The 14,604-nt window shown below is 60.3% G+C and overlaps 1 protein-coding gene across 1 annotated transcript; it reads left to right on the forward strand.

Annotated features, from left to right (window-relative positions):
* Positions 1 to 3,457: 3,457 nt before the first annotated feature.
* On the forward strand, positions 3,458 to 13,399 carry MCAM (melanoma cell adhesion molecule). The gene is made up of 15 exons (XM_033081828.1): positions 3,458 to 3,539; positions 7,193 to 7,320; positions 7,427 to 7,640; positions 7,794 to 7,864; positions 7,946 to 8,033; positions 8,125 to 8,304; positions 8,383 to 8,510; positions 8,665 to 8,818; positions 8,909 to 9,030; positions 9,305 to 9,443; positions 9,838 to 9,959; positions 10,039 to 10,174; positions 10,763 to 10,907; positions 11,297 to 11,414; positions 12,054 to 13,399. Exons 1-15 carry the CDS (start codon positions 3,473 to 3,475, stop codon positions 12,081 to 12,083), a joined length of 1,842 nt encoding a protein of 613 aa, XP_032937719.1. The 5' UTR covers positions 3,458 to 3,472; the 3' UTR covers positions 12,084 to 13,399.
* The last annotated feature ends 1,205 nt before the right edge of the window (positions 13,400 to 14,604 follow it).

Consider the following 14,604-nt stretch of genomic DNA (forward strand, 5'->3'; position numbering starts at 1 on the left):
CACTGGTGTGGGTCAGCCCCCAGCCCATGGGCACTGGTGTGGGTCAGTCCCCAGCCCACAGGCACTGGTGTGGGCCAGCCCCCAGTCCATGGGCACTGCTGTGGGCCAGCCCCCAGTCCATGGGCACTGGTGTGGGCCAGCCCCCAGTCCATGGGCACTGCTGTGGGCCAGTCCCAGCCCATGGGCACTGGTGGGGTTCACTGGGGGCAGCTGTCACAGAGCTGTCACCCCAAGCTCCCCCCAGCCCCTCTGGGCCTGGCTGCAGGGCCTGGGGGAGGCACAGGGCCCCCGTCCCACCTGGGACACGCTGAGCCGCGTGTCAGGACAGGCACAGGCACGGCCCACGCTGGGCCAGCTCCCTCTGGCAGCATCCCAAGGCTCCCGTATCAGCAGGGATCTATGTGGGAGTGCAGGAAAGGGTGGAAGGGGCTGTGGTGTGTGCTGGGATGCACAGCCCCAGGCCTGGCTCCGTGCTGGCCATCGCTCCCCTCCGGCTGCAGAGAGCCAGGCCCAGCAGGAGGCAGAGGAGGGAGGCAAATGCAATTGCACACTTGCAGATCATTTCTGCAACCTGCGATGCTCAGATAATGCCGGGAAATCAGCCCTGCCCTGGGCAGGGTCCTGTGGATCCCAGGTTTCCAGCAGCTGTGCCAGGGACTGGCAAAGCCCCACCACTGCCAGAGGCAGAACTGCCTGCCCAGGCACAGCCTCGTCTGAGAGGTGGCAGGAGGGATGGAGGAGGAGAGCGCTGGGAGCTGTGGGGGCCCAGGCACCAATGTTCCCTCCACTGCCAGAGCTGTGGGAGCTGCTCTGTGCCTCAGGGGGAGCCAGACCTCTGCTCCCTGCCTTTCCCACCCCAGCTGTGTGCGTGGGACTGCGACACGGGAGCCTCATCCACAGCTTGTGAGCATCGCTGCGAGTGGGGCCTGCAGTCAAATCCATTAAGCAAGCAGATAAACAAGAAGGCGTGAGATCAGGCAGCAGGGAGGGAAGATGAAGGTGGCCAGCCTGCCACGCTCCCCACGCAGAGTCCCCGAGCCCGCCGGGTGCCACACACAGCGTGGCAGGGTGATTTAATGCCATCTGTTCATGCTTTGCCTTCAAACCCTGCCCCTCTTCCCCAGAACCATTCGTTTATCAGTGATGGGGGAAAAAAGCACTTTGAATTTTCTTCAAAGTTAAGCAGGCTGAAGCCTGACCAGCTGGAGGCAGAGCCATGCAGTGAGAGCAGGAGGCTGTCTGAGGGTGGCATGCTCCTCAGCCTGTTTTCCCCAGGGATTGGCATTGCCCTTTCCAACTGCTGGGAAATTTCTGCAGAGGTTTTCTTAGCAACATTCTGCTTTATTTTTAACGTGGAATAAAAGTTAGCCCCAGAACAAAATGCACCAGGGGCGTGTCAGCCGCGTTCTCCCGCTTTGTTTGTTTGACTTTGGTGGTTGCTTTCCCCTGGGCTTCCTTCCCTCTCGGGGTGGCATTTTTGGGGTGTTTTGTGCCAAGACGAACATCCCTTTCCCTTCTCCAAGGACAGCAGAGCCTGAGGCTCCTCCGGTGCTTCATCCTGACCTTTGGAGGGAGGGGAAGAGTGAGAACATTGTCACAGAGTCCCTGAGCCTGGGGGACCCACTCAGGGTGGATGTCCCCACCACAGACAGGGAGTTCCTGCCATAAGGTGTGACAGAATCCCCAAACTGTGGCTGTAGGGCCGGAGAGCAGCTCCTGAGCATCCTGGCACAGCTCCCTTGCACTTGTTCTTCCCAGCAAAGGGAGGAGGCCTCCCCTGTCCAGCAGCAGCACGAGGGCTCTGAGCCTTATCTCTGCCCAGCATTGCCATTTTAAGCAACTGATCTCCTGGGGAAAAAACTTAATCATTTCCGATGAATCACTGAGTGTTTGGCTGGGAAAGTCTTGTGAGGGGGTGCTGGTCAGGCATGCAGAGGAGGAGGAGGAGGAGGAGGTGGAGGAGGGCATGGGAAGGGCCCCTGCATGGCACCAGCCGGGGAGCAGCGCTGGGGCCGGGGGCCAGCACAGGGGGCTGGCCGTGGGAGAGGTGCTGAGACATTCCCAGGAGGAATGCTGTGCCTCAGGGGAACCTGCAGCCCAGCCCTTGGGTGGCTCAGGGAGGGTCGGAGGGATGCGGCTCCTGCTGCCGGGGGACAGGAATGCTGCAGGGAAAGCAGGTGGAGGAGAGGAAAGGATGTGCAAAAGTTCAGAGCCTCTAGGCTGAGAACGGGAGGAGAGCACTGACACAGCTCCTGGGAGTTTGGGCAGCCCCTGGGTCTGTCCTCGTGTGATGAACCTGAATCAATGAGTTTCGGGTGAATGGGGAAGGAGAAGAAGAAGAAAACCTTTGTCCTCCAATAGCCCCTCTGGCTCGGATTGACCTGGGGGAAACTGAGGCACGGAGCCAGGCTGTGACAGGACAGGGACACTGGGGGCCGGCTGTCCTGCCGGGCTAGCTGTGGGCAGCTCGCAGCACCTGGCGGGGTTTGCTGCGCTCCTCCCGGCTCTGCCCCGGGCTGCCGGAGGGGCCGGGCCGTGTTGGGCTGGGTGATTACCCCTGGATAATGGGAGCCTTGTGCAGCCCCGCTCACCCCCCCGCCCCCGGGCCGGCCCCCGGCCAGGCTGCTGCCCCGGCCGCCGCAGGGAGCAGCTTCTCCACAGCCGCCCCATTCAACAACAGCTGCGCGGGGGCTCGGCTGCGATCGCTGTGATGCCCTGGGGCCCCGCCTTGGGGACAGCACGGGGCTCCCGGCGGGGCTGGGGTGCCAACCCTGCAGACCGTGGTGACCTGCCTGGGACACGACCCTGCTCCCAAACTGCCCCCAGGTGTCCGTCGGAGCGCAGACAATGACAAACAGCGTTTTGCCTCGCTTGTTTTGGGTCTGTCCTTGTTTGGCGTGGGTTCAAAGGTGACCCAGCAGCTGCGGCTGGGCTTTGGGGCAGTGTGGGGCTGAGCAGGGCAGCAGGTCACTTGTGATTATCGCCACAGCTACCTGCACATTGGACTCTCAGGGACTGTCGCCGACGTTCCCCAAACACTCTTGAAAAACACATCCCACGCTTCAGCCCCCTTCTCTGGGTCTGTGAGCGATTCCACCTCCAGCGCCCGGCTGTCTGCCTGGCTCAGCCCGTGCACGCCCGGACAGGCAGGAGCGGGCAGGTCTGCGAGCCCCTCCGGCGCAGCTGGGAACGGCCCGAGCGCGGCGGGGCCGTGCTGGGAACCGAACCGAACCGAACCGAACCGAACCGGGCCGGGCCGGGCCGAGCGCTGCTGTGCGGGGCCGGACACGGCGCTGCGGGGCTGGGCGGCGACGGCGCCCGCCCGGCTGCTGCTGGGGGTGATAAGCGGCTGCGGGGCGGTGGGCAGGCACCGCGCCTTCCTCCTCCTCCTCCTCCTCCTCTCCTCCTCTCCTCCTCCTCCGCCTGACGTCAGCCCGCGGCCCCGCTCAGTCTCGGGCGGCCGGCGGCGGGCATGGCTGGGGGGCGGCGGCCGGCGGGGCTCGCCCTGGGCTGGGGCTGCTGCCTGCTGCTGTGCTGCGGTGAGTGGATGCGCTGCGGGGCCGGGCGCTGCGCTGCGGGGCCGGGCGGTGCGGGCCGGGCGGACGCGCGCACCTGCGGAGCGCTCCGGGGTCCCGCGGAGCCGCGGCAGGGATGTCCCGCACCGCGGGGCACACCGGGCTGCAGCGGGGGGGTGTGCGGGGCTGGACTCTGCCCCTGTGCGGCTCCCCGAGGTGGCAGCCGGAGGGGTGTCCCCGCAGAGCCGCGGCGGAGGCAGCGCCCGCAGCAGCCGGGAGCGCTGCGCCCCTCGGGCGGTGCCTGGCGCGGCTCCGGGAATGCTCGGATCGCGGGGTCGGGGCAGCCCAGGTGGGATCGGCCCTTCCCAGCCTGGGAGCCGCCCGGACGGCCCCGCGATCCGCGGCGGGGCGGGTCTGCGCTGGGTGCCCCGTCCCGCTCCCGGGGCCCCTCTGCGGCTCCCCCAGGGCAGGGCAGGTTGAGGGGGGACCCACGTGCGTTCAGCGCGCACCGGGGTGATCTGGTTGTTGTTAGGAAGCATCCACCCCTTTCCTTCTAAGGAGTTTTCCTCCGAGCGCTCTGTTTCTCTTGGCTTTTTTTCGCGCTTTCTTTTTTTATCCACTTTCCAGTCCATTTTCACCCTCGGGGGGTGGCTGCGCTTCCTGCCCTGCCCCGCTCCTCGCATCCTTCCCTGCCCTCCCCTCGCCGGGGGCCCGGGAGCGGTCCCGGTGCGCTGGCTGCTCCCTGCCCCGCTGAGCTGCGGAGGTGGCCCCGGCGCTGGGAACCTGCCCAGGCCGAGGTGTTGGAGCCAAAGTCAGGCTCAGAGCGGAGTCTAGAGCAGGCTGCTCCCACCCCCGTCCCGTGCCGGGATCCCCTTCCCACAGCCCATGTGCCGAGCCAGGAGTCTCTCAATGGTTGGCGGCGTCGGTGTATTTGGAAGCCCAGCCACGTGAAAGGCTTGATGCTTCCCAGAAGCACAAGGGGCCACGGCCAAGACATTCCCAGCCAGGGCTGCTGGAACGGGGGGCTGAGCCCACCCCGGGGCTGCCTGAGCCACCCCATCCCTTTGAGCACCGCGGTCTGGCTGTTAGAGAGGTGTCTGGATGTTGTCACCGAGCTGCCGGGTGGGGTTGAGAGCTTTGCCTCTCCAGGTGCAAATGACGGGGTCCTGACAGGGTTCTGGGGTTATTTTGGGGTGCAAGGTGCTGGTGCTCACTGTAGCAGAGCCCTGACTCTGTCCCCATGCCCGTCAGGATGGTGTTTGGTGGGCAGAGGTGTTGGGATGGTGCTGTGTCCTGTGGAGCTGGGACTCTGCACCCTGTTTCTTGTCTCTGTGAAGAACACAGGGTGTTGCTGATGCTGTTCCATGCGAGCTGGGGCACCCCGGCTTGGGTATCTGTGCAGCTCAGCTGGGGAATAGCAGGGTAGCATTGTGGCTGTGGGATCTGGCCACAGCTGGTTTTCCTGAGAGGGGAACACAAACCCACGGAAACCTCAGGCATCCCATGTGCAGCTCCAGACCCCTGTGGTGCCTCTGCTCTTGCTCCGGGCTGGGGGCTCAGTGCCGGGGGCTCTGCCGCCAACGCAGCCGCGCTTCTCGCCGTCTCCCCGCACACCTCGGCTCTGCAGGAGGCTGGCGAGGGACTGTGCTGCTCCCCACCCCCTTCCCCAGCTCTAAAAGCAAATCTTTGTTCTTGTGGAGCTCTGGCTGCCGGCCGGCTGTCCGCCAGCCAGATGGAAAAGGCACGGGGGCTCTCCTTCCTTCCCTGCTCGCTCCCTGCAGGCGCCCTCTCCAGATCTCCAGGTCTCCGCCTGGAGCTGTGCCAGGCACTTGGGGTGGATGGAGCTCGGTGCTGCAGCTGGGCTGCTCCACGCGTGGCTGATGGATCTCCCCAGGTTCCATCCCCAAACCTGCAGCTGCGCCGGGCCCAAGGGAGGATGGCCAAGTCCCTGGAGCCTGCTGTGCCAGGCTGGCTGTGCCCAGCGCCTCTCTAGACTGCCCACGCACATAGCAAAAGGTCTTGGAGCTGTGGAAGCAAGCCTTGTGCTCCCAGGGTTGTGGGGGACCTTGTGAGTGTCCCCTTGTGAGTGTTCCAGAGGAGGTGGGGAGCAGTGAGCCCTTGTTCCAGGCAGGGTGGGGGCTGCAGCGACCCTGTCAGCCTCCTCAAGGGCAGTGGATGGCTGGGAGGGTTGTGATCCTCATGCCAGCCCCGGATGCCAGCCATTCTCCAGCTCTGAGCTCACGGTTTCGGTTGCTCCGCTGCCTGGTTGAGGGCTCTCATGCCGAGCGGGTCAGGGGGAGGGCCAGCTGCTCTCCCCGGGGCTGGCTCTGCCTGGGGCCCATGCCGAAGGTCTGAAAATGATGGAGAGGCGATGTCTGGCCTGGCTGCCTGCAGTCCAGAGTGGCAGGGCTCAGGGGAGGCTCTGTGGGGTCAGGGGGACACACCCCAGCCCCAGGCTTGCCCAGTTGTGCAGGTGCTCTCCTGCAGCAGGCAGCCAAGTTGTGGCCGTACAGGTTGGGCAGCTGCCTGCAGTTATCTTTTCCTTTGTGTTTCAGCCAGTTTCCTGTCCCTGCTTGGTGCTTATCTCCGGGACTTTCACCTGCTTTTCCAGCACCTTCTTTGCCGTGCTGTGATTTGCTCATCCCTTTTTGCCTGGTGCCAACTGTAATAACTGACGGGATGGGCGAGGGCCAAAACCTGTGTTTGTGTCTGAGGCGGCTGGTCCTGCGTGTCGGGGCCTTTGCTGTGGCAGAAGGGCCCCTGGCTGCATTTTGGCTTGGTGCCATCCCATACCCGCTGCAAACAAAGAGCATTTTGTGGGCACAGCGCTGCCCTTTGAAGTCCTCCCGTGGTGGCTGTTATGGAGCGGGCGCTATCAAGGGAGATGTTGACACAGCTGCTTCCTCCAAGCCTCTTGTCCCCAGCTCCCATACCTGGGCCGGCTCTATTGCTTGGGGACAAGCTGTTGTCCCCTCTGCAGGGCATGCAGACCCCCCTTTGCTTTGGCAGGGGTGGTGGCAGTGACACTCCCAGCCTTGCTGTGATGCCGCCCTTGTTCTCTGCTCCACCCAGCTGGGATTGCTCTGCTCCCAATCCCTTGGGGAGCTGCTCCGTGCCCTGTCCTGGATCAATAGCCATTACCTTTCCCATCCTCTCTGGAGCAGGGCCAGCAGCTCCATTACTGCTGGGCTGGGAGGGAAGGTGGGGTGCAGGGATGGGCCAGCTCTGCTCACAGGGGCGCTGTGCGTGGGCAGAGCTGGGCAGGGAGCGGAGCAGCACTGAGGGGAAGCCTTGGCAGTGCTGCTGGGATGGATGCTGTGGCTGCTGGGCTCCTGCTGGGGTGGCAGCTTGGGGAGGGACCTGGGAGTCCTGGCTGTGCCAGGGCCGTGGTGGCTGGGGATGTGCTGCCTCCCAACGGTGTCCTGGGGACACAGCTGGTGGGGGCACAACATGCCATGTCCCCTCTTTGGGAGCAGGATGAGCCCATGGGTGCTGTGTGGATGCTGAAGGCAGAGTGGCAGTGGGGTCCTGGCTGTCACTCCTGCTGGACTGGGACAGTGTGTAGAGCACAAGAGCCCCCCCTCAGTTTTTGGGGGATGGAGATGGGGACAGGCTGTGCTTGGACAGCCCATTATTCCCCATTCTTCCTGCCTCTAACAGCAAATTCCGTCCCACAGCTGCAGCCAGCAAGCTGGAGATCTCCATGCCAGCTGAGCTGGAAGTGGAGTTCGGGGGCACAGCCAGGATTGAGTGCAACTTCCACATCCCTGAAAATGCTTCCTACTCCTACATCGACTGGTTCTATGTGAGTGCTGGCCTGGGAGAGCAGCTCTGGCTGGTGGGCTGGGGTGGAAACCAGCCCAGGGCTTCCTGCTGGGCTGCCCAGCCCAGCCTCACCCCTCGCCTTGCAGGTGGACCGCGGCGACAAGCAGGTGAGGCTGTACCACATCACGGCCAGCGAGGTCGTGGAGGACAGCACAGACTACAAGAACCGGGTGTCACTGGGGCAGGACAAGGCCCTGTCCATCAGTCCAGTGACAGTGCAGGACGCCAGGACCTTCGTGTGCCAGGTTGCAGCTGGCAGCTACGGCGTGGGCGAGAGCAGCACTGAGCTCAGAGTCTACAGTGAGTGACACAGGAGGGCAGCACGGCTGGGCAGCTGTTCTGGGGATCCCATCCCATCCCATCCCATCCCATCCCATCCCATCCCATCCCATCCCATCCCATCCCATCCCACCCTATCCCTCCTAACACGTGTGGGGTGGCTTCTCTTTCCAGAGGTCCCCCAGACCCCGGAGATCGTGCCCAACTCAGCGGGCATCCCTGTGAGCAGCGCTGAAATCTCAGAGGTGAGGAGAGGCTGCACACAGGGGAGGGGGAGGCTCCCTGCTAAGCCTAACCCGTGCTCACTGCTGTCTCTGCCACCACAGATTGCCAGGTGCGAGAGCAAAAACGGCTTCCCTCTTCCCAACATCACTTGGCACAAGAACGGGGAAGAGCTGCATGCCGAGGAGAACCGTGAGTTGGGTGGGGATGGGCAACCTCGGGAGAGGGAGCTGGCACCCAGAGAAGCCAAGGGAGCCCTGCTGTGTGGCTGTGTCCCCTGCAGAGGTGCAGATCCAGATGACGGTGACGCGCGAGTCCAGCGGGCTGTACACGGTGAGCAGCAAGCTGCTGGCGTTCGTCACGCGCGAGGATCGCCTGTCCCGCTACCACTGCACCGTGCACTACTTGGTTCGGGGCCAGAGCCATACCCTGAAGTCAAAGGAGGTCAAGGTCGACATCTTCTGTGAGTCTGGGGCTGGGGGAGCCGTGCTGCTGCCCTGCAGTGGGGCTGGGCACTGACTCTGCCCCTCCCTGCCCCCAGACCCTGTGGAGACCCTGAAGCTGCAGGTGGTGCCATCCTCGGCGCTGGTGAAGGAAGGGGACAATGTGACACTGGTCTGTGAGGCTGATGGGAATCCACAACCTATCTTCAGCTTCTTTAAGAAAAACGTGAGGCTGGAGGGGACTGTGGCGCCTTTCCCTTGGCAAACATCTCCTGGCTGCTCCTTGTCCCCTGCCTGCAGGGTGCTGGGGAGGGGGGTGCAGTGGCTGGGTGGGAGGGGGCCTGTGTGGGGCTCAGGACTCTGCTTTGTGCCCACAGCAGCTGGATGAGTGGCAGGAGCTGACAGACTCCGACGGCGGGATCCTGAACCTGCGCGATGTGAACAAGAGCAGCAGTGGCAGATACATGTGCCAGTCCCTGGACCTGGAGGCTGATATGTCACAGAAACAGGACACTGTGGATCTTGTTGTGAACTGTAAGAGGGAGGGGACTGCACCCTGTGGACCTCATGCTGTGTGCTTTGTCCCTCCTGCTCACCCTGCCCTGGTCTCCATCCCTCTCCTAGACATTGAAGGGGTCCATGTGAAGATGGAGCCGTCCTCAACTGTTCGTGAAGGGGAGAGTGTGAAGCTGATCTGTGGTGCCCAGAGCCCTGTGGACCTGCAGTACCAGTGGAGGGATGAGAAGGTGAGTAGGGATCCCAGTTCTCTCGTGTTCAGGCTCAGCCTAGGATTTGCAGCAAATTAGATAGAGTCAGGATCTTGCTCCATCTCTCCTGAGAGGCCGAGGGAAGGATTCCCTCTTTCATGGACCTGCATTGTCCATGCCAATATTGTCACCTCCTGGCCAGTACTGCAGGGAGATCCTGTGCTTGCAGACTCTTAACTGTGCATGAGAGGTCTGAAACCCTTTGGGACATGGACACAGAGGGCTCAATGCTGTGGACATTCCTTCCCAACAGGGCAAGGAGGTGGGTGTTGGGAGCCAGCTCACCCTGAGAAACCTCACCTTCGAAACCTCCAACACTGTCAGCTGCAAGGTGATGGCCCCGAGCGTGCCGGGGCTGGAGCAGAGCAAGAAAGTGTCTGTGGCTGTCGAAGGTAAGACCTGGCCTGGGTGCAGAGTGAGCCCTGCCTGCCCAGCACCCATTCCCTGAGACCTGTGGGTGCAGAGTGAGCCCTGCCTGCCCAGCACTCAGGAGCTGTGGGTGCAGAGTGAGCCCTGCCTGCCCAGCACTCTCAGGAGCTGTGGGTGCAGAGTGAGCCCTGCCTGCCCAGCACTCTGAGGCGCTGTGGGTGCAGAGTGAGCCCTGCCTGCCCAGCGTTCTCAGGAACTGTGGGTGCAGAGTGAGCCCTGCCTGCCCAGCGCTCTGAGGAGCTGTGGGTGCAGAGTGAGCCCTGCCTGCCCAGCACTCTCAGGAGCTGTGGGTGCAGAGTGAGCCCTGCCTGCCCAGCACTCTCAGGAGCTGTGGGTGCTGATGTCCCCTGCCCACAGGGAAGCCCCGCATCGTGGCCATCAGCTCCCCGCTGTACGTGCGCCAGGACGAGATTGTCAACCTGACCTGCAAGGCCATCGCCTTCCCCCGGCCCAATTTCCAGTGGAGCATCAATGGCACGGTGAGAGCTGGGAGGGGCCAGGCTGGGATGTCTGAGGGGCTGCCCAGGCACTGAATCCTGCTCTGCCTGCCCTGCCCAGACTCACGAGTACACGGACAAGCAGCACATCGCCAGCAACCTGACGGTGCGGGTGAGCCACGACCTGCTGCAGGCAGGAGCCATGTGCCGGGTGTCCAACAGTCTGGGTGTCAGTGAGAAGCACATCCAGCTGGTGGGTGAGTGTCAGGCACTGCTTTCTGTCCCAGGGGTCCCCAGCAGTGTCAGTCCCCCCTGGCCCAGGTGCTGGCTGTGCTGTGCTGCCGTGGGGTGGCTGAGTTCCTCCCTTCCTGCTCTTCTAGATGATTCCATCAGGAAAGATCAGTCTGCTGCTGGTGTCCATCAGGACATGAGTTATGCTCATCTCTAGCCTGGGGAGGGAGCTTGGCTGCTGCCTCTGCACTGCTTCTCTCCCTGGCAAGGCAGGAGGGAGGCAGAGGCTCTGTCCTCAGCAGTCCCTGCTTGTCCTCACTGAGGCCACCAAGTGCAGCTTCTTGCAGCCCAAACCTGCTGAGCAAGGGAGCAGAGGGATGGCCTGGTGCCTTGCAGGAATTCCTGTTATTCACCCTCCTGTGGCACGTGGGATCTGTGTTCCTACAGAAACTGCCCTAACGCAGCATTTCTGTACTGAAATCTGCATCCTGCAGGCAGCTGGGGATGCACTGGAGCTTTTCTGGGAGAAGGGGCCCTTTCCTAACACAGAAGGGAAGCTGGAGTGGGTCACGGTGGGACAGGCATTAATTTCTTCCTTTTCCTGTTGTGTTTAGATCAAAAGTCAACAGCAGAGAGCCAAGGGGTGATCATCGTGGCCATCATCGTGGCCATCCTGGTGGTGGCTGTGCTGGGCGCTGTCATCTACTTCCTGCACAAGAAAGGCAAGATCCCGTGTGGCCGTGCTGGGAAGCAGGACATGTAAGCACTGCCAGCTGTCCCCCAGGGGCCCGTGGGGCTGGGGGTGCTTGATATCACTCATGCTTCCCATCCCATCCCATCCCATCGCTCCAGCTGCTCCCTGCGGGAGCACGGCCTTGGGGGCACAGTGCTGGGGGCTCAGCGGCTTTTCCAGCTTCCCACAGGGCACTGCTGTGCAGAGAGGAGACAGCAGAGTGGTAGAGCAGCCAATTTCCCCCTCCCTGGGCAGTCCAAAGCTTTCTGTGAGCTGGAGTCTCTTTGAGCCCAGCGCTCTGAGCCCCAGTCCCAGTGCAGAGCATCCCCTGAGATGGAGCCCCAGGGCTCGGCCGGCCACGTGCCCTCCCGGGTATCACAAACGTGTCTCAAAAATTGTCACCTCCCTCCCCTAGCACAAAGCCAGAGGCCCGTAAAGACAAGATTGTAGTTGAAGTTAAGTCAGATAAACTTTCCGAAGAGGCGGGGCTGCTGCAGGGCGCCAACGGCGAGAAGAGAGCCGCAGCTGACCAGGTAGGACAGAGCGCCGGGCACTGCCCGTCCCGGCCAGGGCCAGCTCAGGGCCGGGGCTGCACCCAGGTAATGCTTTGCTCCCCTCCTCCAGCACTGCCCACCCTGCATGGGCCTCCATCATCCATCAGCAGCGCTCTTTGGGGCCGTGGGAGGGGACAATTCCGGGAGGTGACAAAGCTCAGCTCCCTGGCAGTGCCCACTGCCTGCCCTGCTCGGTTCTGCCTCCTTCCCTGGAGCAGCAGCCAGGCTCCCCAGGAGCCTAAAATAGAAAGATCTCTGGCCAGAAGTCAGAGCAGAGGCTGCAGGAATGGGTGCTCTGAGGCAGAGATCTTGGGATGAGTTTTTTGGGACACTTGCTTTCCCCTCACCTGGGATGGAGCAGCTTTCACAGTGTCACTGCTGGGCCACCACTGTCCACGGCAGCCACAAGCTGCAGCCCCTGAGCCCACTGTGTTTTATTTGCCTCTGGAGCCCCTGCCTGGCTCTGCACAGCTCACACTTCCCTCCCCTCCCCTTGGGGTGCCCCAGTGTTCCCCACCCCACTGTCAGTGTCACCACCCCACCTGCAGCAGTCTGGATTTGTGTTCATCCTTAACCCTGGTGTTTTCCCTCCCCATTTCTCTTTTGGTGGAACTGAAGAGCGAGAAATACATCGATCTGAGAAACTAGAGCGGAAACCTCCTAAGTGCTTTCTTCCTTCCAACCTTTCCTGCTCTTGGATTGCCTTCTCCCACCCCTGCTCCAGCCCCTGGGGAGCACGGCCAGAGACCCCCCGTGTGTCACCGTGCTGGGCGTGCAGGGGACACCTCCCTGACTCACCTGGCCATTACCTCAGCCCTGGGCTTGCAGGTGTTGCCTTATCAGCCAAGCTGGACTCGCTTTACTACTCCAGAGAAGCCACAGCAATATTAGGAAGAACTATATCCCATTAATCCCTACTTGGTGGAAGGATTTGAGGCTTTCAGGTAATCTGTGCTGTACGTGTTGTGGGAAGGTTTTGATGCGTTCTTTTTACCCTGACCTTGCTCAGAGAGGCTGGTGAAATTTGGTTTTTTGGGATGTCTGAGGCACCTTAGCTGTAGTGGGTGCAGGTTGGAGGAGAGAGGAGTGGAAGGGATGTGTTAGAGAAGTGTTTGCAGCTCTAAGAGGTTCTGAGTGCTTTGCTTTGTCTTTGAGTGTGCCTGGGTCAGTGCTGTGATCCCACAGGAGGAGAGGACCTGGCAGAGCAAGGAAGGGGAGCCAGTGACCACAAAGGCTTTGGGGTGTGTGCTTTGGAGCCAGTGCCCACAAAAGCTTTGGGGTGTGTGCTTTGGAGCCACTGGCCACAAAGGTTTTGGGGTCTGTGCTTTGGAGCCAGTGGCCACAAAGACTTTGGGGTGTGTGCTTTGGAGCCAGTACCCACAAAAGCTTTGGGATTTGTGCTTTGGAGCCAGTGCCCCCAAAGGCTCAGGGCTGTGTGCTTTGGAGCTGTGCTGACCCGAGGGACAGGGCTCCCCTCTCCCCTCTGAACTGGGTTTGGTGCAGGGACACTGCCCCAGCAGGACCCCACAGACTGAAATTCAATATTTGGGCCAGTCAGTGACGTCTCAGGGTTTTTTGTGCTCAGCCCCAGGTCCAGCTCCTCTCTGTGCTTGGCTGGCACCTCTGGCCCCACGGGGAGGGGGGAGATGGACAAGAACCTGCCCGAGCTTCTGTGCCAGCCCTGCCCTGGCTCACCCTGAGGGACCAGCCCCTCCTGCCTGTCCCTCACCTCCTCTGAGCTCTGCTGGCCCCTTTGTCCCCTGGCTGTCCCAGCCCTGAGCAGAGGGAGCCATCCCTGCCTGCTACACGTGGTGTCTGAGCAAAAGCTTTGGTTTATATATATTTTTGTTGGATTGTGTGTACATTTCCAGGAGTTTTATTTTTCTTTTTGGTTTTTTTTTGTCCGATACTTGCAAAGTTTTTTTTTTTATATATGTGAAAATAAAGTACGGATTCAAAGCTGAGTGGTGGAGTTTGTTCCCACAGGGCATTCCAGAATCCCATGGAGGTTCCAGCAGGACCCATTTAATATTCCAGTAATACACTAATTACTAGCAATGCTCATTAATCTATTTATTCTAAGAAATAATCCTAATTTTAGGTTGTAATGGGTGATTATACCACTGGATCTTAAGAAATAATATTGTAAATAGAATTTCACATTTGAGTTTATTGATGATTGTTTTAATAGCTAATACAACACCATAGATGCTAATGCATACAGATGATAATAAACACTAATAAACTAATACCATTAATTAATAAAAGCACCAAAGTGCCCCTTCTCCTTTGGGCCCAGCTCACAATCATGAATTCACTCCAGAGGCCTCATCTGAGCCTTTGATCAATTATTGGGGACTCAAATGACCTAAAGTAACCCCAATGGCCTGAAGTAACCCCAAGCAGGACCAAAAATGACCTCGAATGACCCCAATGACCTCAAGTAACCCCGACTGGGACCCCAATGACCTGAAGTAACCCCGAGCAGGACCTCAAATGACCCCAAAGAGGGCTCAAATGACCCAAAGCAACCCCAAGGAACTCGGTTTTGAGACTTAAATGACCTCAAGTAACCCCTGTGACCTTGAATGACCCCAATGACCTCAAGTAACCCCAACTGGGACCCCAAATGACCCTGACTGGGTCCCCAAATGATCTTGAATGACCCCCCAATGACCTCAAGTAACCCCAACTGGGACCCCAATGACCTCAAATGACCCTGACTGGGTCCCCAAATGACCTCAGATGACCCAAACGACCTCAAGTAACCCCAACTGGGACCCCCCCCCAAATGACCTCAAGTAACCCCATGTGTTGATTTGAGCCCACAGTGGCTCCTCTGAGGGATTTTTCCTAAGTTCATTTATCCCCCATGTCCCCAGTTACCCTCCCTGTCCTGGCTGTGGCTTCCCACTGAGTGTCCCCCTTTGTCCCCAAGTGGTGTCCCCTGGCCCCAGAAGTCCTGGGGTCTCAGCTGGGCCCTGTTTGTTCCATTGGAACCCAGATTTATTATTTTACTTTATTTGTAAAATATTCACATCTCGATATATATTAATAGATATCAATGAGTAGTCAATTAATAATATGCAAATATGTAATTATTTTCTGCTCTCTATAAATAATACATAATATGTTCTATTAATTCTATTCTAGAGGTGTGATAGATGCC

Source organism: Catharus ustulatus, chromosome 28 (assembly GCF_009819885.2).
Source record: "Catharus ustulatus isolate bCatUst1 chromosome 28, bCatUst1.pri.v2, whole genome shotgun sequence".
Lineage (NCBI taxonomy): Eukaryota > Metazoa > Chordata > Aves > Passeriformes > Turdidae > Catharus > Catharus ustulatus.